This window comes from Culex quinquefasciatus, chromosome 3 (genome assembly GCF_015732765.1).
Source record: "Culex quinquefasciatus strain JHB chromosome 3, VPISU_Cqui_1.0_pri_paternal, whole genome shotgun sequence".
Taxonomy (NCBI): domain Eukaryota; kingdom Metazoa; phylum Arthropoda; class Insecta; order Diptera; family Culicidae; genus Culex; species Culex quinquefasciatus.
In genome coordinates this window covers 4,085,635-4,110,061 of record NC_051863.1, presented here as the reverse complement: position 1 = coordinate 4,110,061, position 24,427 = coordinate 4,085,635, and the positions used below count along the sequence as shown (strand labels likewise).

General features: G+C 39.2%; 5 protein-coding genes across 6 annotated transcripts; 2 read left to right on the top strand and 3 right to left on the bottom strand.

The window, feature by feature from the left end:
* Nucleotides 1-81: 81 nt before the first annotated feature.
* Nucleotides 82-837, bottom strand: LOC6044742 (39S ribosomal protein L30, mitochondrial). Its single transcript, XM_001862170.2, has 2 exons — nucleotides 630-837; nucleotides 82-571 (listed from the first exon to the last, which is right to left on the bottom strand). The coding sequence occupies exons 1-2, from the start codon at nucleotides 764-766 to the stop codon at nucleotides 145-147; spliced, it is 564 nt and encodes a 187-aa protein (XP_001862205.1). The 5' UTR covers nucleotides 767-837; the 3' UTR covers nucleotides 82-144.
* A 121-nt stretch (nucleotides 838-958) lies between these two features.
* On the bottom strand, nucleotides 959-2,952 carry LOC6044743. The gene is made up of 4 exons (XM_001862171.2): nucleotides 2,785-2,952; nucleotides 2,367-2,723; nucleotides 2,041-2,305; nucleotides 959-1,985 (listed from the first exon to the last, which is right to left on the bottom strand). Exons 1-4 carry the CDS (start codon nucleotides 2,857-2,859, stop codon nucleotides 1,114-1,116), a joined length of 1,569 nt encoding a protein of 522 aa, XP_001862206.2. The 5' UTR covers nucleotides 2,860-2,952; the 3' UTR covers nucleotides 959-1,113.
* Nucleotides 2,953-3,088: 136 nt separating this feature from the next.
* LOC6044744 (separin) lies at nucleotides 3,089-24,397 on the top strand. Its single transcript, XM_038261100.1, has 6 exons — nucleotides 3,089-3,354; nucleotides 3,410-4,318; nucleotides 8,195-8,330; nucleotides 8,389-8,714; nucleotides 8,780-8,941; nucleotides 24,240-24,397. Exons 1-5 carry the CDS (start codon nucleotides 3,180-3,182, stop codon nucleotides 8,932-8,934), a joined length of 1,701 nt encoding a protein of 566 aa, XP_038117028.1. The 5' UTR covers nucleotides 3,089-3,179; the 3' UTR covers nucleotides 8,935-8,941; nucleotides 24,240-24,397.
* LOC6044745 (immunoglobulin domain-containing protein oig-4) lies at nucleotides 9,251-10,552 on the top strand. Of its 2 annotated transcripts, none has more exons than XM_001862173.2 (5): nucleotides 9,251-9,435; nucleotides 9,495-9,609; nucleotides 9,919-9,990; nucleotides 10,056-10,205; nucleotides 10,270-10,552. In XM_001862173.2, the coding sequence occupies exons 2-5, from the start codon at nucleotides 9,499-9,501 to the stop codon at nucleotides 10,426-10,428; spliced, it is 492 nt and encodes a 163-aa protein (XP_001862208.1). In that variant the 5' UTR covers nucleotides 9,251-9,435; nucleotides 9,495-9,498; the 3' UTR covers nucleotides 10,429-10,552. The 2 variants fall into 2 exon arrangements, with proteins under 2 accessions (XP_001862208.1, XP_038117029.1); XM_038261101.1 differs by having other exon boundaries at nucleotides 9,252-9,437; nucleotides 9,490-9,609.
* On the bottom strand, nucleotides 13,441-22,547 carry LOC6044746 (procollagen-lysine,2-oxoglutarate 5-dioxygenase). The gene is made up of 4 exons (XM_038261099.1): nucleotides 22,177-22,547; nucleotides 15,812-15,912; nucleotides 14,028-15,746; nucleotides 13,441-13,967 (listed from the first exon to the last, which is right to left on the bottom strand). Exons 1-4 carry the CDS (start codon nucleotides 22,250-22,252, stop codon nucleotides 13,683-13,685), a joined length of 2,181 nt encoding a protein of 726 aa, XP_038117027.1. The 5' UTR covers nucleotides 22,253-22,547; the 3' UTR covers nucleotides 13,441-13,682.
* Nucleotides 24,398-24,427: the final 30 nt, after the last annotated feature.

Here is a 24,427-nt window from a genome sequence, read left to right as displayed (position 1 = left end):
GGACCATCTAAAGGACATACGCTACGTACTGTTTCATGTAATTCCACTGTTTCGGATTCTCTGTACTGAAAAGTCATTGAATTTGAATTATTTATTTTTTTATTTACTCGTTCCTCAAATCTCTACACATAACCCCCACGCCATTCACCACGGATTCAGCCACTTGAGTCGCGAATCCTTCCGCAGCGTCTCCCCGTCCATGCGCTCCTCGGTTTGCGTAAACTGAACCGCCGCCTCCAGGCGCTTGTCCCGAACGGTGCGCGTGTCCAGCTCTTTCACCACGACGCAGCTGCCGTCCTCCTTGAGGAACGTGTAATCAATGTCCGCCGCCGTTGGTTCCCCGTGCGGAAACGTGATGGGCAGCACCTCAACCAGATGCTTTACCTTCCACAGGCGGGCGTTGTTCTCGGGGATGTTCTTCACCACGGCCACCGCGTTTACTTCGTACAGTCCGAGATCTCTCAGGATTCGCTTCTCCCAGTGGGGACATCCTTTGACCGGCTTGATGCGACGCACCCTGAACAGTTTGGACGGTTCCCCGGCTTCCGGCAGCTTGTGGGAGCTACATTCACTGCGAATGAGAATAAAGTTCAATTATGTAAGCCAACATTGGTCGGTGCCGAGCTCACCTGTTTGGGTAGAAGTAAATGTTGTTTATCTTTACGCCGTCCTTGTACAGAAACTTTTTGTTGTGCTTTCCATAATTTCGAACTAAAGCGGGTTGCCTGCACGTGCCAGTAAATGCAGTTAAAACAGTTTTGAACATTTTAATTGCAATTTTACCAAACTGAAAAATCGGTCCTGCGACAACAAGCGCACGAGTTGGGTTGTTTTGGGTGAGCTGTCAAAATTCGGATTGTTCACATATTACGCAACTCTCTGGTTAACATTGCAGACTTTTTCTACATTCACACAGAGATCTGCACTAGGGCGATTCGAATCAAACCAAATTATTCAGTTGAGGTCAATTTTATTGTTCCTTTGAGGAAGTTTAGTTCATACTAAGTATTAAATAATTATCTGAATGCCCAAATTCAGGATAGGCACTGGTAACCGTGTAACAAAATAAAGTAATATCGAAGGTAACAAATAGCGATCCGACGTCGAACCCTTTCACCACTGTTCGCTATCCTCATCGGGATTGAACGGCGTAATGGTCAGCTTTCGCACAACTTCCTCCTCCGACGACGAATCCCCGTCCTCTTTGCGATACTCGTAACGTTGCTTCCTTAGCCGGGACTCACTGTGGTCCTTCCGCGGTGGTTTTCCGTGCCTGTTGAACAAGCTTGCCGTTGAATCTCGCTTGTTGGTCCCGACCTCCGATGCACCCAGAGTTGAGCCATCAAAGTGCACGTTACCCATGCTGTAGCCAGCGGGTATTAGATTCAACGGGCACGTCGTGCCCCCTCCTGCGGCTTGTTTGCCATTCGTAGACGACTCGTTCCGTGCGAGATTAGCCGAAGCTTGACGGCGCAGTTTAATCGCGTTGAGCGCGACTTGCACATCGGCCACGTCCACGTCGTACACGCGAGTGTCCGGCCGCTGGTACGGACTGGGGACGGTTGGTTTCTCTTTGGGAGGTACCTTTGGTTGGAATGCTGGCAGTTTGATTTCGACCTGCGGCGGTGGGTCTTCGTCGTCGTCGTCGTCGTCCGAGATGGACTCGTTGACCAGCTGCGAGTAGACGCGCGTTGTTGGTCGATTTCGCTTCTCTGCGGCACTGCTAGCAGCGGTTGTTGCCTTCTGGGCCAGTGGTGCAAAGTCCACCACGCTTGCGTTCCGCTTGTTGCGTTCGTCCCAGTCGAGAACCTTCTCGCGAGCCTGCTCGATGGCTTGGTTTTCGTAGGAACATACGCGGGTCGCGTGGCGTGGCTTGCACCGTGCCGAATATTCCGGCCGGAAGGTATTCGAGTGGAACTTCATGTTCTCGACGCGCTCGTTATCTTCGAAGCGCTGCATGTCCAACGTACGGAGAGTTGGAAGGCCTGCAAGGGGAAGGTTGTTACGACTCAGTTTTCGAGAAAAGTAATGTCATCTTACGATCGTAAAACTCCTGCTGTTCGACCAGCATCACCATTTTGCCGCCGGCCTTTTTGAGCAGATCCGTTGCATTGTTCGTCACGTTCTGGTGAGATGTGATCTTCATCTCACCAAAGTACATGTCGATGCCGGTTACCTCGTAGTGATCTGCCGAGAAGCTAATCGAAACCGCTTCCTCGATGCAACCCTCAAACACCCGCACCACTCCCGGGCTCCAATCGGACACTATTTTGGTCACGTTGCATCCTTGAAGGTAGTCATAGCTCTGAAATCAGCAAAAAAATAGTCAGATCTACCCAGACCTACCCCAAACCCGCGAAACTTACACACTCAGCCGGCAAAACTCCCCTCAATCCACCCCTCATAACCGTGGTCGGCGCCCCACCCAACCCAAAACGTTCCGGCAGTGGTTTGATGTACCGAACGCTGGTTTTGACCGGAACGCCCTCGTCGAGCGCCCACAAATTGCACTGCACCTGGCCGCTCAAATCCGGAAAAATCGCATCGACGTCCGCGCGAATCCACCTCGCCAGCTGGAAGTAATACACGGCCACCGTTTCGCCCACCTTCTTCGGGGTGTAAATCGCACTGCCGATGTTGCCCCGGCCGTACGTTTCATCGCAGAACTTGTTCAGCTCTTCCTGGAAGTTTTGTTCCTCGCCGTTGAACAGATAGGCCGATTCCTGAACGGGGGGCGAAAAGCCGGTTGATATTTGATTTAATGGGACCTGCAAAGATACGCACCTGTTTGAACCAAAAGTTGTGCGGATTGATATAATGCGTGATCCGAATTTGATTGTCCTGCTCTTGGTTGGCCATTGTATCAGGCCCCGGATAAAATCCGTAAAAAACGCGTGCTCAAACCGGACCACTCTTGCGTGTGTTTGATTGTAAACAAATCGATCGAGCGTCCTGTGCGGTAGGCGTTCATATAAGACGCAACGAGTTTTGAACGAAGAATGTGGCCAAATCTCTCAACCTTTTTGGATTTTTTCTTGGCGCGAATGATTCACCCGTCTGGCAGCACTGTCTAAGCGGTAAACAACCAACCTGTCAAGGCTCATTTCAAAACAAGAAGACCCGCGAAAGAACCGTTGCTCGGAGTTGTTGGCGCAATTTTATTTGTGATTTTCAACGAGATGTCCCCGATTCCAAGGCACAACACGGCCCTAACGCGAATTGCACTGCAACGAGAAGCGGCCAAAGCGCTGCTGGATGGCCGCGAGTCGGATGCAATTTTCTACACCACGACGTCGCTTTGCGCCGGATTTCACGCCAAGTTTGACGCAGATTGTCGCAAGTTTAGCGGAAGTGGTGGGGGTTTGTTAATTTTTTGATTTCTATCGAATTTTAACATACTTGATTTCAGATAATCTTGTTACAACACTGTTGGAAGACCTGAACGGCAACGTCCCAAAGGACTCGGACCAGTTTGAGCCCACGAAGGGATTCAAGGATATTCGACGGCAGTGCGCGGAACTTCCGGAGAACTGGACCGTCATTCAGCTGAGCAAGGGCTTCACTCCGCGATGGAACCAGCTGACGCACAGCCAGCTTCTTGGGGAACGCACTGCCGTCGATCTGGTGCTGTTCAACTTCCCAAACTCCGAACTCGTTGCGGGAGGTCCGCTTTTGATCCGGCTGGAACCGCCCGAGGATGCCGAGTTCTTCGCTCTGGCATCGTCGATCGCGGTCAAAATCAAAAGTCTTCTAACGGACGAAATCAACACGAGCTCCATGCGGCAGGAGGAGATGGAAACGTTGATTGGACGGGTGATAAGTGGAATCAAAAGCTGGCTCGGTCCATGGATCGTGCTGTTTGGCGGGAAGTTTTGTGATCCTGACGATCAGCAACTGGAGGCGGAGGTGTTCAACCGTGTGGAAGATTTCTGCATCACGAACAAACGCAGCAAACGTGACCAGGTGCTAATCTCGCTGATTGCGCGCCGTCTGGACATGGTGGACCATGCCAATGTCTATCGGTTTTGCTGCGAAATTGAAGAAAATGTCGAGCAGATTCGCGAGCTGTACACATTTCTTGTCAAGCTGAAGGATGCCAAATTTGAGGCCTTGCCACGGTTCAAATGTTTTCCGTGCCTGATGATAATTGACGAGCTGCTCGACGGATATCCGTGGGAAATGATGAACCTGTCGCAGGAATTTACGCGGGTTGCGTCCTTTCAGATGCTATACAGCCTCTTCCAGGCGCACAAAGCGAACATTCGAAACGGATATCTGCACATATCGGTCACAAACTGCCACAACATCATCAACCCAGGTTTGAGCGATTTATTAATTCTTGTGATAATTATTGCACTAGATCGTAATATTTCGGTAGGCATTTCTCGACTCACTCGTAAAATTTTGATCAACCATTGACAAATTACGATCGAAACATTACTATCAAGAAATTTCGACCGTAGATCGAGAAATTACGATCGAAATTTGTAATAGCAATTTATAATTCATCAAAAATTTAAAAAAAGCCCTAAATTCCAAAACCTTACAATTCTAGATTATCTTAATATCTAGATTTTAAAAGTTAAAAAAAAATTGATAAGACAAAAATCAAAATATTTATTTACAAAATCACAAATAATTTTTATTTACAAAAACTCAAGAATTTTCAGTTTTTTTAAATAAACAAAATCTAAAAAAGCGAATCGGGACGGTGGAGTTAGCTAAGGCGTGCGCCAGAGTTCTATTTTTTTAAAGGAAATTTGAGAATTACAGAATTTAAAACAAAAAAACAACAAAAAGAAAGGGAATTTAAAAAGTCTAAACAAAACATAATTAAAATTTTAAACTTAAACCATTTTTAAATGTTTTTTTTTTTTCAAATGAAAACAATTCGAAAACTTTTGGAAAATAAAAAACAGAAATTTAAAAAATTAAAAAAAAATAAAGACTAAAATTCCAATCTAATTAAAACAAATAAAAAAACTTCACGTGAACTATTTAAAAACATCTAGTAAACCAAAAAAAAAAAAGGAATTAGAAAAAAAATAATTAAAAATAATAAATAAATAAAATCTGAAAAAAATATTGGAAGACTCAAGTTCAAAACTAATTTAGCAAAAACAATTAAATATTTGGAGTTTTTTTTTAAAAGGTCCAATAAACCAAATTTTCAGTTTTTGCTTTTTGGGTGTTTTTTAATTCTGAGTAATTTTTATTTCTCTAATTTTGCTGTTAAAAAAATGTTTATGTAATAAAATTTATACCTTATGTGATTTTTGTATTTTTACCACTTGAATTTTTCAATTTATTTAATCTATGTTTATTATTTATGATCTTTTAAACTTTTGAATTTAAAAACGAAAAAAATATAGAAATTTAATAGTTCATAAATCAAAATCATAATTTATGAATTTTTAAATTTCTAAATTTAGTTAGTTTTAATTTTTATATTTTTAAAATTAATGTTTTGCGTTTTTAAAATTTTGTAATTATGAAAATTTTATTTTATTTAATAATAAACTTTTATATTTAAAAACTTATAAATTTTATTTCGAAATTTTAGAATTTTAGAATTTCCCTGGAGATGGAGCCACACGTTGCCGTCGTTTCAGGGCTATTTGCAAAGATGGTTTCCGATGTTGATATATATCACACATTTATTTTATATTTATATACTTGTGTTGATAGAAATCACAACTATTGTACTATGTAAAATTGCAAGATATTGATTTTTTTTATTTGCATCTCAATATTCTTGTTTGTAAAATCTGCTTTGAACAGGTTTTAATCTTTTTGATACGTCGTTAGCTTAGGTAGAAATTCATAAAGCACAGCAACGCTTACACAAAACAGTAAGAGAGGCCTCTTCTAGGCATTGTGATTTTTTTCGTTTTTTCAAAGTGGGTGTTAGGTTAGGATTTGGTATTTTGATAAATTAGTTTTGTTGCAAGGCACTCAGAATAGTTAGTATTTTTTTGTAACTTTAGGTTGTTTAATAGTTCCAGACTCCATCTGTGTGTAAGTGAGTTAAGTAATGCTTTCAGAATCTCTGATTTCAATTTATGTGGTATGCTAACCATTCGGAATAGTCAAAAAAATCCATAGAGTCTCGATCAATCAGTAATGAAATGATATCGGACAAAATTCGTTGATCTGTTGAACTAACGGTTTTCGGATTATGGTTGTATCGACCATTGTTGCGAATCGAGGATCTACTGGAGTTTTGACGATCAAATGGAGCCTAACATTTCAAAGGGACACATGGTTTTTGTGAACAGGGATGCATCTCTCTCACTCAAATGACAGTTTACATAATGTATGATAGGGATACACTCTTGTTTGCAGAGCTTCTGTGCCCTAATGAAATGGAAGGCACGAAATCCGTAATAACAGTTCAATGGAGCGCGTCTGCATTTGTGGACAGACAGTTTATCCCTTTCGCTCAAGTGACAGTTCACGTCAAGTAAGAGGGGGATAGACTGCTTGTTTACAAATGCAGATTCGCCCTATTGAACTGTTACAACGGAAATAGTCGTCTTAACAACGAGTGTTCAACTTGTAAAGTATGAACTGTTCAGTTATGTTTATTGGGTTAAAAACAAGGTAAAGGAATGTTTGGCATTTGGGAGTTTGAGATTCAAGTTTCTTTCAGAAAGTTTAGTTTAGGTTGTTGATAAATGTTTGTTTTCCGTAAATAATAGTTTGGACTTTAATCAATGGTTAAACTGGTCGAAGTGTACTATTTCATTTGCACATCTGCTTCTAGTTGTAATGTACGATAAGACTACTGACAGACGCGACAGGACGGGGCCCAGGAAAAAATGCATCAAGATTTATATTCCATAGACAAGTTAGTTTTCATCTTTCGGTTTCCATTTTTTTTAAATTTCCTTTAAATTTGAAATACATCATAGGTGTCCTTTGTATAAATCTCCGATTATTTACATTTTCTTATTTAATTAACTAATAATTTAATTTATTCCGGGCCTTCTTACTTTGAATCACAATTTCAGATTTTCTTTATTCAGTGTTAAACTTAGATTACCGTAACTGCACAAGTCATCCAAGTTCTTACTACTCACACCAACACTAATTTTCTTTCACCTCCCCCCTCCCGATCCCCTATATCTTCCGGTGGTGTTCATTTGGTATGCAATACTAGTTCGGCCACTACCCTATTTTCCACAAGAAACCGGACTTGGACTGACTTGAGGCCGCGTCCCCCACCTTGCTCCGTAAAACGAAATTTTAGAATTTTAGAATTTCAGAATTTTGAATGGCATAAATTGCGAATTTCTGAGTTTAAAAAATTGGATTCATAATTTTCTTAAATTTAAATTTGTTGAGCCTTAAATATTTTTTTTGAATTGTTATTTTTTTTGAAAATTTCAGATTTTAACAATTTTTGTATTTGAAATGTTTAAATATTTGAATTTTTGAATATTATTTTTCTGAAACAAAAAGAATTTTGAAGAATTATAAACAATGACAAATATCAAGAAATTTCAACTATTTTAAAACCTTCTAAGGTTAAGGTAAATGTTAGAAAGCAAATTTAGGACATCAAAACTTTTAAAAATATTTGTACCGGTCTAATAAAAAAGTAACAAGCTATTTAAAAAATAAACTTTAAAATTTTAGTAATCTGGAAATGAAAAAACTGTTACTTATTAAAAAAAATCTGATTTATTTTGATTATTTAGAAATTATGTAATTTTGGTATTTATTTTTTTATTTAAAAAAATTTAAAATGGAAAATTAGCCGAATTAATTTCCAGAAAAACGAGTTTGTTTGTGGCACAATGCAGTGTGTAAAACAAGCAAATGTCGAACAGATACATGAGTGTTAGTAATTTTTGAGTTAGAAATCCTTATTTTTGAATTCCTGGAATTTTTAATTTCTTTATTTAGAAATATTGGAAATTTTTATATTTCTTTAATTATTTTTGTTTTAATTTCGGAATGCTTGATTTTTTATTATTTTGAATTTAAAAACTTTTTTATTTTGATTTTTTTTCAATTTCTGTGAAAGTTATCTTTTTAATAATTTATTATTTTTTTTATTTCATAATTTTTAAATTTTAATATTTCGATCTTGAAATCTCGATCGTAAGTCGAGGAAGTGTGATCGTAACAATTTGATCTAGTGCAATTAAATCACCATTTCTAAGTGTGATATTCTTTAATTTTGCAGACAAAAGCTTGACGAAGATGAGTGCACGGTTGCAAACCTTCTACAAGGAGTGGTATCCACACTTTAAGCTCATCGTGGACCAACCTCCGACCAACGCTCAGTTTAGCAGTATTCTCCACGAGGCCGATGTTATGATGTAAATTGGAATTCTTCAAAATTTTAGAAATTCGAAATTGAATTCCTTCTACTTCCAGTTACAACGGCCACGGCAGCGGCCTACAGTTCATCGACGGCGAAACCATCCTGCGGCACGACATCAAGAGTTTGGTGTTCCTGTTTGGGTGCGACTCGGTGCGGTTGGCCGCCAACGGGCTGTTCAGCGAGATGAACGGTAGCCATCTGTACTACAACACGGCCAAGTGCCCCACCGTGGTCGGCGCGCTGTGGGTGCTGACCGATTTCTACACCGACTACTACTCGATCCTGCTGGTTGGCGCCTGGATCCCAACGGAAAATCCCAAACTGCGGAACCACAACGTGCTCGAGCTGGACCCGAACGCGTTTAAAAATGGCAAATTGAGTAAGTGACTATTGTGGGGAACTAATAAGACAATGATAATTTATTGTTTATATTTCACTTTCCAGTATTTGGTTCGCTGCTGCCACAGGACTCGTTTGACGGAAACTTGTTGAAGCTGATGGCGCAGTTTCGCTGGCACAAGTGGCTGCCGAAGCGCATCACATGTGCGATGGTCTGTCGCGGCCTGCCCGTGATCAATGCCGTCGAATCCAGCAAATAGTTATCGCGTAAGTTCCACAGAAAGAAAAAAAAATACTGTCTAGTCGCACTTGAAAAGCACTCGAAACAAAAAGTTTTTGAAATGTTTCCGTCTGGGACGCAAAAAGAATGTCCCGCTCTCCTCAACGTATCTCCCTCGGGGGACGGGAACTTTGGATCCGGCCAGCTGCCGCTGTACACGCGCACATTTGCGCACATACGCGCCGATTACCGCCAATTGGATAATGGAATGAGCGCTCAGATTCAATTTGTGGCGGCGCAGCGAACCGATCCCCGAGAGGGGTCTCTAGTCTCTTTCTTTCTTTTTTCGCAATATCGGTCGTCCTGAGAGGGAGGTGCTCACTCGAAGAATGTGATACCCCCGGTCGGATCAGTCGCCTCGAGGCACTGGGCGTTAATGGTTGCAGAAATTGCCAGTTGACCGTCGCGCGGGTGAGGTTTCGGAGTTGCGTTGTGAAATTGAAACGCCATTGGATTAAAATTGAAAAGGACTTCCCAGAAGGTGTAAGTCATTAAGCAATATTGAATTGAAATTTCTACAAAAAGTTGTGTTTAGTGCAGTGAAATGAAGCTGAATCTGCGATCCGCGACGACGGTGTGTTTGCTGATCCTGCTGGTTCTGGTGGGAGATTCGATGGCCCGACGTGGCCGCGCTCGAGGACGCACCAAGTCAAGGGTAAGTACCCATCAATCACCGTGTGTGAGAGTGTAAAGTATTGAAATCGGAACCAAGTTTGTGAAATGGGATCAAACCGCGGCGTTCCAACACAGAAAATGGTCTTAAAACGATGCAAAAGGTGATACGACAGTTAACTCTAAGTGGAAAATTACCAACAATATCCCACCAAAGAGCGAGAGTTGATTGTTTTGTCCAGCCCGATCTGACCTGTTTAGGTTTTGTAAGCTAGCGAGCGCGAACACGACGTGTTCTAGTTTGACCATCTTGACTGAATGACCGCCCTCTTTCTCTTCTGTCTGTTTTCAGATGCAAATCGGGCTCCCCATCACGGGAAAGTACCGAGATCCGGAGTCGGACCAGTATTACAACAACAATAACGTAATCCACCCAACATCGACCACACAATTCTGTAATGCTAAAGCTCGCATGCGTTTCAATTTTAGGGAGCAAAAATCACGCTGGCCTCGCATTTCGATTATGAATACGTGTTGGGCCACAAGATTGCGTTTCTTTGCGTGGCACGTGGAACGCCACGGCCAACGATAACGTGGTTCAAGGACGGGGTGGAAATCTTCAGCCACCTATACCTCCATGTCTGTACCATCCGTAACGGGTTCAAATGAGGGGCTTTCCTAATCAAATCATGCACTTTTCTAGGTGCACGAGTGGTACATCGGGAAGGATAAGGTCAAGTCCAAAATTGAGATCGATCCCGCGACGCAGATGGATGCGGGTGTTTACGAGTGTACCGCAGACAACATGTACTCGATCGATCGGAGGAGTTTCAAAACTGATTTCTCGATTGCGTTCGACTAGAGGTGGAATGAAGGTGGATTACGGGCTAATGTTAGAAGGAGGGAATCGACGGTTTGTTTTGGATAAAAATGCTATCAAATTGAATAAATTTTGAATCATTGACTGCTCATATTACAGATGATAATATACATTTTAAACTAAAAAACATCTTTTTTTGTTTCAGTATTAGATACGTATACACATAATAACCACCACGCGTTTCCATTGCAGTAAAATATCCAATACAGTCCAGGTTCAATTATCCGAAGCCTCGATTGTCGGAAGATTTGATTATTCTATGGTTTGTATGGGACTTCGTTAAATCGAATCATGAACCAAAATGGCCGTCATCTTGAATTTTTGAAATTTTTAGTGTTTTTAAGGTAGTTATGGGCTTAGTTTAGCAATCAGAATATAAGACAACGTTTTTTTCGTGGTTCGATTTTCCATTGATTAATGGCTGGATAACCTTAACTTGAAAACTTCCATCATTGCCAAGATTTTTTGTTCAAAGATAGAAAATTTTACGTCGCTTTCAATATTTTGACAAAATTCCTTCTACAAGTTTTTTAGAATAGTACCCTACACATGCTGATACTTTTTGGTAACGATTAACGCATTCCTTGTAAAGTTATGGAAATCGTAATCAATCAATGATTGCCAACTAGGACGTCAATGATTGTACCGCAAAATTATATAAATTTTCAATTCGTCAAATTGAATTTAATACAGATTTTATTTTTTAGTGATGATCAATTTTCTTCGAAAATGATCAACGGCTTCACCTTAAGATCAAAGAGCTCCATCGTAACACACCATGCTTCTCCATCGAAATAAGTTTATTTTGCTGGAGACGCATGGTGCTTTATACTCGACGAATGTATCATATCCGGTTATCTTTTATTTATTTATTTTCAAATTAAAAGCTATCTCCGAATTCGATTCACGGATATTCTCCATGTTTGGATATGTTACGTAAACATTCTGACAAATCATAGAAAAAACATTTTCAGCTGTGAGCTGTCGAGGTTCGAATACGTTCAAATCAGCAATTAAAAGTTTTCATTTGATCTGTAACTGTATTCAGCTGTGTTTATAAATATCTTAGTACTATTCATTAAAAGCTTAACTAATCATTTTTCATTTCGAGTTAAAATTGGTTCAGCCGTTCCAAAGATATGACTTTTTGAAAAATGTGGTTTTGCGAAAATGGCTATAAATCCAATAACCTATCTCGGATAAGACCACCCTAATCGCCAAACAAAAGTAAAAAATACGGGTCTGAGGAACTCCCATTGATTTTTCAGTCTAGGTTATCCTTCAACAAAATTTCCATTTGAAGTTTGTGCTAACAGATAAAACTTAATTAAGTTACTCATAAAACTGAAAACAGGATGTTTTTAGGTGTAGTAACCTGGAAAGTGAATTAGTTAACATCAATAATAAAACTAGTTGAATTAAAATGCTTTCAAATGTAAAATTCATGGGAAATTGGACAAATTAAATATATGAGATGAAAAAATCACCAAATGGCAAACCATAAAAAATGTCAAAACCATTGTTTTTTCAACAAGTTTGTTTTTAAAACCGTTGCATCTCCATAAGGATTGATCTTAAGACAATATGGGGATACTTATATAAACTCATGATTTTTATATATTTTTGGGAGAGACAAACAGAAAAAATCGTGGGTTCACTTTTAAAATTAAAATTAAGCCTAAAAATTAAAAATCACATAACAGTGGAGTATTTTTTTTGTTTCGGAATGCTCGCAAAATTTCCTACTAGTTTGTTACTGATCACTTTCTAATACGATGCAACTGTTTCGAGAAACAGTAATAAAGAAATCACGAAATACATACATATTTAAATAACTTATGCCCTTTCCAAATGTCATTCTCGTGTGCAACGGACTCCATATACACAAAAATGGCGTATGAGCCTATGATAACATTTTCGCATTCGCATTCACATTCGCATGAAGATGGTGATCGTAGCGGGTTGCAGACTGGATTTCGTCATGTATGTGTGATTGATAATTGTCCAGCCCCGCCTGCTTAGAAATTGATTATTTCCTTCATCCCTTCTATTCAGAACAGGACTGGTAGCACTATGAAAGCCATCCATTGCCGGCCGCATCCATTTCCACCAAAATACAACAAAATATGTAAGATTCCATGTTTTTATTTTGTAAGATTGTTCCGCTTTTTATTAGAGCGAGTTGTGGCGCTATAACCATGGCAAATAGTGTCCAGGGCATTTGTGGAAATACAATGTCCCATCCTCGAGGGTCCTGGAGCACCAAAACTTCTTAGCATGGTGCTCCCAACGATTCATTGCTATAAAAAAACAGGAACGTGAGCGGGGGATCCCCACGTTTCTTCCTCCCCTGTAGATTCAGAACTGTATTGTTGTTTGAACATTCGTGTTCAAACTCAATCCAATTCAACGAATCATCTTTGCGGTAAACTGGCCGCTTTAACGTTTTGTGATGTTTCAAAGCAATTTATTGCATTGGGGCACTGCAAATGTTAATAATGACAAGAGGATGCTAGGCGTTAATCAACCTAAGGCATTTTCCAGGATGCCCTCGAAAGACTGGCTGCGCTAGGGTTAGATTAGATTAGATTAGATTAGATTAGTAAGATTGTTCCGCTTTTTATTAATATTTGTTTTTTTTTTATTTAAATTAATTATTGATAACATTATTATGTCTTTCTTCATCAATTTGGCGATTTTTTTTCATGTTGACCAAAATTCCCACACCTCAAAAGATGCATCACGTGGCAGAAGTACGAGCCAACACATTTTCATAGGTGTTATATTTCAAACATTCTATTCTTGCTTTGTGGCCCAGTTTTGAATGCAAACACCATCCCACTCACAAAAGGTGCATCCTCGGCAGCGATAAATCACCTCCAATATCGTGTAACAATAGAATACTTACTCTTTGCATTGAGACGGGTGGCTATAAAAGTGCATCAAGTTTGATTTTCTCTTGGAATTTCTTTCAAAACTTTAAACGAGACAAACTGCATATTGTCATGACATGTATTCACTTGTTGCTGAAAAATTCACAGTTTGTTCGTCACTTTCTACACTCAAAATCAATCAAGCAAGACGGGTTGTGCTGTTTAACACACAATTAATGGCACATTTAAAATATTTTTAAAAAAGTCTCTAAATTAAGCGAGATTCTCTATGTGTTGATTATAAAAAAGTTCAAAGAAAATTACTCTCTGGTTGATCTGGGAAATCGTGCCACCGCCCGTGGTTTACGGATCCACGAACGAAATCATAATGTAGCGCGTGCCTTTGGTGGTGAGTAGCCCTTCATGGAAGTGCGTCAGTCGTCCCGGGTGCATCAGCATCCAGCCCTTTCTCGTGTCCGTCACGGAGCAGTTGTAACGGAGGAATTTACAACCACCGCCTTCGTAGTCGACTCCGGCCGTGTTGAGTGCCACGTTGATGGTGTACGTGGACGAGTCGTGGTGAGGTCGGAGCGACGGTTGCTCATCCGGTCGATAGCGTACCACAAAATTCATCAGGGAACGTGGCGGCTGAAAAGAGCGTTGAATTTAAGGATGGTGTTTCGAGAATACAAATGAAATTTAACTCACATCATGGAAGTATCCGATAAAGACCTTCTCCTGCAGGGGTTTTACGTACAGCTGGAGGAACTTTAGCCAGACCTGTTCGAGTCCCACTTGGTTCATGTGGATGTCGCGCGTTGGGACCGCCTCGTAACCTCCCTGAAGACGTTTATCGCTGTGGGTGCCGTCGGACCATTTGCCAAAGGCTTCCACGATTTCACGCAGATGGTCGCAGAACTTTTCCGTGCCAATCGAAAACCAGTAAACGTCCGGACACGGCTGCACCGGAACAAAGTCCTTTTCCAACTGTTTATAGTAGTCAGCGGAGATGTACTTTCGCTCCCAGTCGTACTTGTTGTTGAACAGTTGGTAGAAATCCGGGTGAGTTCGGTTGGCGTCGTAATAGTCACTGTCGATGAGATGTCCAAACTGCTCCGTATTGACCACGTGCATGAAGATTCCCTTGGCACGCATGTGCCAACATAACGCCATATCGGGATCGGTATTGGTGAGCTCGTAACTGAACTCTGGCAGGACCGAACTCTTCACAAGGTAAACCGTGGATATGAACGGAACGTTCCACAATCCCAAAATTTTCCTCCCGACAATGTCCATGTAGTCACTCGATCGCGCGTAAAATCCTTGGCTGCTGAGTGCGCCCCAGAAATTACTCCAAACCTTCTCCGGACGGGTCAGCACCGGTGAAATGATGTCCCTGTTCAGCGTGATCAACCGACGCAGCGTGTCCGGATCGTCAATGTGACCATCCGCATCGACAACGAACAAGTAATCACACTTCTTCTTAAGGCATTGATTGACGGCCAACGATCTACCCGCAAGCTCCTCAAAATCTTCGCTGTAGTCCACCATACGGAATGAACGGTACTCCTCCGTGTATTGCTTTATAAACTGATCGATAGTTGGTTTGTGGTGATCGACATTGTTGTGAATGAAAACATCCATCTTCTGCTTCGGATAGTTTAACTTTGCGATAGTCTCGAACCACTCTTCGATGAAAGGAGTCGCTTTCTCAACAAACAGTGCCACCATCACCGTCGGAAGGTTCTCTTCGTCCAACTCGATCAAATTCTCTTTAACCGTTTGGCATTCTCCATTGACGAAGGCTCCCGCCAGATAGTTGGCATATCCATTCAGGGTTATCTTGCTTGGACCGTTTCCGTGCACGACCAAAGGATTCGTTGAGTATTCAGTGTTTTTCAGAAATGCTTCCTTACTGTCTGGGTCAAGCGCAAGAGTGATCTGCTCCTCAACACCATTCATGTTCTGGAACAAGGCCGCAGTATGGTCCAGTTTCATATTAAGCTCCTCCCTCAACTGCTGATCAATGTAAATCTTCGTGTAGTACAGCTGATCATCGTCCGTATCCTTTACCGGATTCTTCAGCATCTGATACACCTTCGATGCGTATCCCATAAACAGTCCAGAGTTCAAAAACCTCGTCCCCCGGCCCTCCAGCACCGGGTACTTGTTCTTCAACTCCGGATCTGGCCAACAAAAACCCTCCGAACCGAACAGAATCGACGCTTCAAATGTTTCAAACTTTTCCACAATTTTCTCCAGCGAAGCAAGGAAAAGTACGTCGTAGCTGTCGGTAAAAAGCACGATCCGGTCGTCGTCCGATTTGTAAGGTTTCAACGCGCTCCGCAGCAGATTGATTTTGTAGCCGCCGCCGAGTTTCTTCATGTCACCACCCTGCCATGGCTTTCCGAGTCCGAGAGTGGTCACCTGGTGGAGGCGCAAAGTGTTTTTTATCCGATTTACATAATTTAATTTTAGAGAGCAAAATTTACCTCAATTCCGTATCGTTTGGCAGATCGAATGTAACGCAGATATGCTTCGGTCTCATTACTTGCTACCGTGAACACGAGGGGTGCCTTCCCTGGGAGTTTTTCTGAAGCAAGAAAATTAGAGACATTCCAAGAAATAAGTTTTTGAACTTTTTAATGTAAATAATTGTAAATGTAATATCGAAGAATGAGTGTCTGGGTGTAGAAAAAGGTTTTTGGAATATTTTTGATTGTGTTTAATTGATTAAGGAATGATTCTGTTTATTGTATCAACACATAATTAAGCCGATGTAAATATAAAAAAAAAATGTTTTCCTGGACTTTGGCTAGATTCGAAAAAAATTAGAAAATTGTTGAATTGAAAACATTAGTTTTCAAACTATGTGAGACTCGACGAAAAAAAAAAAAGTGAAAAAAATGTGTTTGCGGTACTGTACATTGAAAATTCACTCAAATTGATTGAAATATTTTTTTTCTGCATGCTACGATTTACCAACATTCTAAAAATGAATGGAAACGCAGAGGAACTCTTTGAAAAAATTTGCAACAGCCTAATAAGTGACCAAAATGACAAAATGAAAAAAAATACCAAAATTACAAAAATTACAAAAATGACCAAAATGACCAAAATTACCCAAATGACCAAAATGACCAAAATGATCAAAATGACTAAAATTACCAAAATGACCAACATGACCCAAATGACCAAAATGACCAAAATGACCCAAATGACACAAATGATCAAAATGACCAAAATGACCAAAATAACCGAAATGATCAAAATGACCAAAGTGACCAAAATGACCAAAATGACCAAAGTGACCAAAGTGACCAAAGTGACCAAAATGACCAAAATGACCGAAATAACCAAAATGCCCAAAATGACCAAATGATTAAAATAACCGAAATGACCAAAATGACTAAAATGTCCAAAATGACTAAAATGACAAAAATGACCAAAATGATCAGAATGACCCAAATGACCAAAATGACCAAAATGATCAAAATGATCAAAACGAAAAAATGATCTAAATGACCAAAATGACTAAAACTACCAAAATGACCACAATGACCAAAATGACCGAAATGACTAAAATAACCAAAATAACCAAAATGGCTAAAATGCCCAAAATGACCAAAATGACCAAATGACCAAAATGACCAAAATGACCAAAATGACCAAATGACCAAAATGACCAAAATGACCAAAATGACCAAAATGACCAAAATAACCGAAATGATCAAAATGACCAAAATGACCAAAATGACCAAAGTGACCAAAGTGACCAAAGTGACCAAAGTGACCAAAATGACCAAAATGACCGAAATAACCAAAATGCCCAAAATGACCAAATGATTAAAATAACCGAAATGACCAAAATGACTAAAATGTCCAAAATGACTAAAATGACAAAAATGACCAAAATGATCAGAATGACCCTAATGACCAAAATGACCAAAATGACCAAAATGACCAAAATGAACAAAATGATCAAAATGATCAAAACGAAAAAATGATCAAAATGACCAAAATGACTAAAACTACCAAAATGACCACAATGAGCAAAATGACCGAAATGACTAAAATAACCAAAATAACCAAAATGGCTAAAATGCCCAAAATGACCAAAATGACTAAATGACCAAAATGACCAAAATGACCAAATGACCAAAATGACCAAAATGACCAAAATGACCAAAATGATCAAAATGACCAAAATGGCCAAAATGGCCAAAATGGCCAAAATGGCCAAAATGACCAAAATGACCAAAATGACCAAAATGAATAAAATGACTAAAATGAACAAAATGAACAAAATGACCAAAATGAACAAAATGACCAAAATAACCAAAATGACAAATATTACTGAAATGACCAAAATGACCAAAATGACCAAAATGACCAAAATGACCAAAATGACCAAAATTACCAAAATGACCAAAATGACCAACATGACCAAAATGACCAAAATAAACAAAATGACCAAAATGACCAAAATGACCAAAATGACCAAAATGACAATAATCACAAAAATGACAAACTACCAAAATTACCAAAAATGATTAAAAACCAAAAATCCGAAATAACTAAATCCACCAAAATACAAAAATAACCGAAATGATTAAATCAATTTTATGCGATTCAAAGTACGATGTTGGAAGTTAATATAAAAAATATAATAAAACAATTGATGTAGAGGCGAATTTGGGTTGTAGAGGGTTAATTTGACTTAATTGGTAATTTTTGTCTGTCTTAATCTATTATTCAAAGCAGAAGTGCGGTTCGGTCATGGTCGTGCGTTGCGCGTGTTTGAAGTCAGTTATTACCGTGAAAAGCGCAATATATCGGGACGAAATTGTGTTTAAGTGATTTGCGACTGGCTTTCTTGTGCCGTCGAAAAGGATTTTTCCTATAATCTGCCCGAAATAAGCGATAATAGCTGATTTTATAAGTCGAAAGTTAGATTTTGTGGGAGGCAGCCATATTGATTTTACTTTCACTGAGCCGAGGCCTCTCGCGAGTGTTTCTGTATTGTGAGAAAAGAGGAAGTTTGTTGCGTGGTATTGGTGTAGCAGTGCTGCAGCCTCTTCCACTATATCCGATGAGTGCCGCGTTTTCCTAAAGAACCTAAGAAGGTTCTCTACGTTTCCTCTCCGAGTGCAGAGAGTTGTGTTGGTGTGTGTAGTTTTTTGGTTTGCCGATGACACTTCTCGTCGTACTTGGTGGAGGGGTGGTGTTGGTGAGCAATGAAGAGGGGTTGAAGTGTGCTCAGCAGCGATTTGTGTGTTGGTGTGTTAAGCCACCAACCTCGTGGCGTGTAAAATGATCGAGGTGTGCTGCTAAAAAGTGGCACTGCATCGGGTGAACGTGTGTGTGATGTGTGACAGTTACAGTCACAGACAATCAGAAGTTTTGTTTTCAAATACGAGTTCTGGACGATTTTTCATACGGCTGGTGGATGTTTCACGGTACCGCGCATTACGGGTTGCGGAGAACTTAGAATCAACCGAATTTGTACCCGAATTGTGATTTGCGTTTGTGATGGAGAAGGAGTAGTTTTAAGCATCGGATTGGCGAGTGGCGATGGGGCTCTGTGGTGAAAGACGCGAGCAATTCGATAACGGTTTTGGAACGAGAGGAATCGGTATCGGTGCAGAAGAAAACGGAAGTTACGAGCGACGAATTTGGTGAGATCAATCCATTTAGACATCATTAAATAATAATATATTATTGCATAGTTCACAACAGACGCACATTAACACTAACACACAAACAATCCAATAAAGTTCCCCTGCAAATTCTTCAATATTTCCTACTTTAGGCATCTATCTAAAAAAAATGCTGATTAAACTCATTAGGGTAGAGTAGTCATCAATGAGACACGGGGAACAATGATAAAGTGGCTCTCACAAGTCGTAGTTTCAACCAATCAGGCTCATATTTGGGGGAAAGGTGTGTCTACTGGATACACGTCTGCCATATAAGTGGCTTTGGTTATGGACGCTCCCTTGAAAAGTAATTCATAAATGTTTGATTCTGGGGTGTAAAAGTAAATCATGGACAAAAAATACTTTTTCGCTCGTAGGCTGCCATTTACACCAAAACTAATATTTCTTCAAATGTCTTTCGACGTTCCGTAGGGATTAAGTTGGGCTACAATGTCCTTTCATTAGATTTGGCCAAAATTTAGAATACACCCAAAATCCAGGACTGTCTCATTGTTCCCCACTCATTTCAGTCCATGGGTAACAATGAGACACTTTGATTTTTTCTTCAATAAACTTTTCAAAATTGATGGAAATCTTTCAAAACATGAATTAAAAGTGATTTTTGGCATATTTATAGAGTTTAAACTTCATTTAACCAAAAATACAAAGTTATTTGGCATTAATATATGGATTTTACAAAATTTAAATACTTTTTAGTGTAACTTTTGTTATCAAAAGTTTCATGTTGACAAAATTGCTCTAAAATGTTCAAGCCAAGTCACCTGCAATGGAACAATACAAAAACATGATGTTTTGCTAGAAAAATGTTGATTTTCGTAGAGTGTCTCATTGTTACCCAGCTGTCTCATTGTTCCTGCCAAGTGCGTCTACAATGAGACAGTCGTATAACTCTGGCTGTAGATGTCGGATCGATCTCATATTTTGGTCAATGATAGAACACATTAAAAGAAAGATAATGCAACTAAAAGCTCATTAAGACATGCTGATGAAAAAATTAGAAAAATCGTTAAAAGTTGAAAACCAAAAGTGTCTCATTGATGACTACCCTACCCTACACATAAAGCTAAAAATATTAACTAAGTATGCTTTTCGAACCGGTCGTTTTAATTTCACTTCTAAGTCTTATATTTAAATAAAACAAATAAATTAATAATTAATGTTTACTCTGCATCGCTGTAAGAGTTTAAAATCAAGATTTCAAATCAAATGCGTTAAATCATTACCTCGAATTTCGCTTAAACACATAATATTTAAAGGAAAATAAAACTTCTCTTTACTCTTACAGACGGTAGCTTGAGTTTAACAGCAGCCATGTTAAAACTGTGTTTAATCAGCATTGCTTTTACCTCAGAAAATGGTTAGTTAAGTAATACTACAGTCTATAATCATGCACGGCTTCGTCGCGTTGTACCTGCCGTGGCTTTAAATAAAATATTTATAAATCATGAATCTTTTACACTGTACAATCATCAGTATATGTTTAATAATAAAAAAAACTAACTCTATTTGACTCGCCCGCAATACCTTTCGGGGTATATCCTAGGGTCCTACCTCTCCTACTAACATTGAGTCCAAAACCTCCCTACAAACATCTATACCACTAAGGTGACGTAGGGGTCCCTGCGCACTTTAGATAGGTGTTTACTAACATTCCTTCATTTCCCCGAGGATAGCTTGGACCCGGCGTGGACCCCTTATGCCCTGGGCTGTATTACACACTCATCAAAAGATGAAGACATGGTATCTCCCGTGTTGGACTATTGTTCCGGATGAGGGTCTAACACAACCAGACCAAACAGTGGGATAAGCGTTGTGGAGCCTTCCGGTGGTGGGGCGTCCTCCAAATGCTAATGCTAATGCTAATGCTTAATCTATTATTCAAAGCAAATTGTTGCATTTTATGGTCATATTGAAAAACAAGAAAAGAAAATAGGAAAATAAGATTTGAGCTTGTAAATAGACTTCAAATAATCGGAAACAAAGAAATTCATGCATGATGAATGTATTTACATAAAAAATAAAGATTATTCATTGCTTAGTTAGCGATCGTGCATAGACTTCGGTCACATTGTTTTTTTTTTTTAATTAAAAATTGCAAAAAAGGTGTGGAACCTGTGCAAACCTCGTTTTATCATCTTTCGTCCTATTTATCTAACTAAGTAAACCTCGTTTTATAAATGCACAGCTCGTGCTGAAAAAATCTTCATTATGAACTTTCTAGACAAAACAGCAAATATCGTATGAATAATGCAGAGAAGTTTAAGTAATAATATGTAATAGTGGAGTCCTTAAAGACCGCTTTAAAATAGAACTGCCACGCAACAATCGTGTAGGAGTGTACAATCTGCTATATTCATCACATCATTTAACGAATAGTGTTGAAAACGCATTCTGCGGCAATATCTCTCCATGTTTTAAGTCAACTGAAGAGACGTTTTCACATCCGTTGTGGAAATGGTATGCTCGTTTACATGTGTTTGAAAAATGCTGATTGACTGTATTTTTTACAATTGTTACGGTGTCTATTTTGGGATTCTTTCCATTTGATTCCTTAGTAAAAGGGCATGTAAACTGCTGCAAAATGTTTCGTTCATCCTATACGATGCACACAATGTCCTCTCATTGAACGTTCTGGAATGAGTTTACAACCACGCAAAGATCGCACACACTGCTCAACCAACATGTGTGAATGTATTGCCCGGCTCGTAATGAAACTGATTAAATGATCTCACTTGCTGCCGCCGCAACGAGATGAAAGTGTATGGTAACAACGCGGTTACTTCCGCAAGTGAAATACAATGTTTATTACATCAATGTGTGTTTTGTATATATTAGAAGATGCCGGGAATGGGTGAGCAGCACATATGGCATTTAAGAATAATCTTGTCCGGAGAAAGCGCGTACGTGATTTCTCACACTTCCAGAATGGACCAGCTAAACCAAATGTTTGCTTTACATATTGTGCGGTACGATTTGGGTCATTTACTTCTACTTTTTTTTTGACTCGCTGACCAGATTTCTTATCAAATTTGTCTTGTTCAATTTGAACCCAGAGGAAGTGTAAAATTGTCGAACATGACGAGTTTTATAGCTAAAATGTTGGTTTTATTCTTTAACCTAAATATACTATTACTTACCTTCACCCACGCACAGATGGCTCACACATGCCAAAAGTAATACTAAAAATTGCGCTAAAACTACCGTAGGACACATTTTGAAACAATTCTAACACTACCACCGCATTGAATCACAAAAAAGAGTTAAGGCGAGATGGCTTATTACTAATTTGCAGTAATTCACTGCACGCGCCGCCTACTATTAGCCAGTGCCAATGAACTGTTCACCGCGGCTTCACTCACTGAATTAACCCAAGTCGGCACGAGAACGTCTCTGTTCGGCACGAAGCGATCGTCAGTCTGGAAAAATAATTAAAAAGTGCAAGCACAGCTCAGTCACTGCCACACACATCTGCGTTTGACTCAAATTTCGTGTTGTGTTGTTGTTTTTGGTGCGCATAAAGTCCCATGATTTTTATGCGGTAACTCCAGGAGCATGGGAGGGAACGAGAGAGAGCATAACAAAAAGGGGCGAGTGTGGAAAAATAAACGCATACGTTCTGTCATGTCAGCCTCAGCAGCAGTTTGTCGGCCATTTTCAGCCGGACTTGCGTGCAACATTTCGAGCAAGGTTGAATGGAAGTTATGTTTATGCTGTGGTTTTTGAGCAACGGACATGGGGGGATGAGCGGAACACCATGCGCCTCCTTTACTGAAACCTTTATACATAAATTGTGATTTATTTTTGAAATTTTTAAGATTTTTAATTTTTGTACGATTTTTTAACTGACCTAGCCGATTGATCTTTACAAAATATTTGTTTGAACAGATTTCTAGGGAAAATCGTACCTTCAAAAAGATGTTTATTTGTAAATAGATATTCCACTTTCAAGACATCAATTTTTCATGTGAATTTCGGGTGACCTTGATCCTTTGGGACTATTATTATTAAATTTTGAATGATAGAATATTTTATTTTAACGATTTTTATTGTAACCTGTAAAAAAAAACTTTCTAGGTACAAATCTTCGTTGGGATATCTCGGTCTATAATATTTTGCAAGATATTTGGCTTCAGCCTAATTTGATTTTAAAATTTATTAAATGTTTCTTTTTTTGCAATTCCGTTCCGTAACTTTTTCTGTCATTTATTATTTCGTCCGTACCTTTTACTCGATTCGAGGCTTGCCAATCTTGAATCTTCTTGTAGGCAGCTTCATATAGCGCCTTCCATTTTTTTTTCTGAAATGTATAAAGGGCAGTCAGAATCTGTTTCGGTCTCACTCATCCTTCTTCAGATCTTGAAAAAAAAATTGCCTTGATTTGACGGTGGTTGGCAAAATCATGACAGAACAAACTATTTCAGAATTCACAGGCTACTGAGTCGGAAAAACAAGTTATAATATTGTAATGCAAAAACATTTTTTGCGTTTCCATCGTGCAACAGAATCGAATAGAAACATTTTTCAAAACAAAAGCAACGAAATGGATGCTGAAAGGTTGAACTTTTTAGCACTCGTTTGGACAAGTACTACTTTTTTTTTATTTAAATGATTCATTGACTAAATTCTTGGACATTTGACGTATAATTCTGTTCAAATTTTTTTTTTCGGAATTGCAAAAAATGTTGTGTGGAACTCGCTGCAAAACTTGATTTTTTCATCACTCTTCGTATTTATCCAACTTGGCGAACTTCTTTGGGTAAATTTACGACTCGTGCTGAAAAAATCCTCTTTTTGCAACTAGTTGCATAAACTAATATATTGCTGTTTCTTCGAGTGTATTTTAATGCTTTCAAAAAACACTATAATTTTCAAAAGTTCATAAGACCGTTGTAGATATTTTTCAAGGTTAATGTCGAAGGACCTGTGCTATTGATTGACTATTGATGAACAGCTGAAAATAATGTAAAAAAAAAAACAATTCTCGCTGTCTGCATACTGCACTGACCCACAGAAGAGCCAATAAAACAAGTTTTTGGCAGCACTCAAGTTAATGAGGTGATAATGATGGTCGCACATTACGTAACCGGTTTTTCCTTTCTCGCAGAAGGGGACATCATAAAAGGGTGCTGCTTACATAATATTAATGTCTTGTAAAATTGCACGTGGAGGTCAACATTTTCTTTTTTCTTCATTCTTGCAGGTCATGCCCAATCATGGATGACGACAGCTCGAATATGATGCGTTGGAGCATCATCGACATCTTCTTGTGATAAGGTTAGTGGTTTTATTTAGCAAGTGAGTTTGTATTGTTCCATGATAAGAGACTGATGAAATAACAAATGAATTTGGGTTTTGGTACATTTTTTTTTATTTGGCTTTTTACAATTG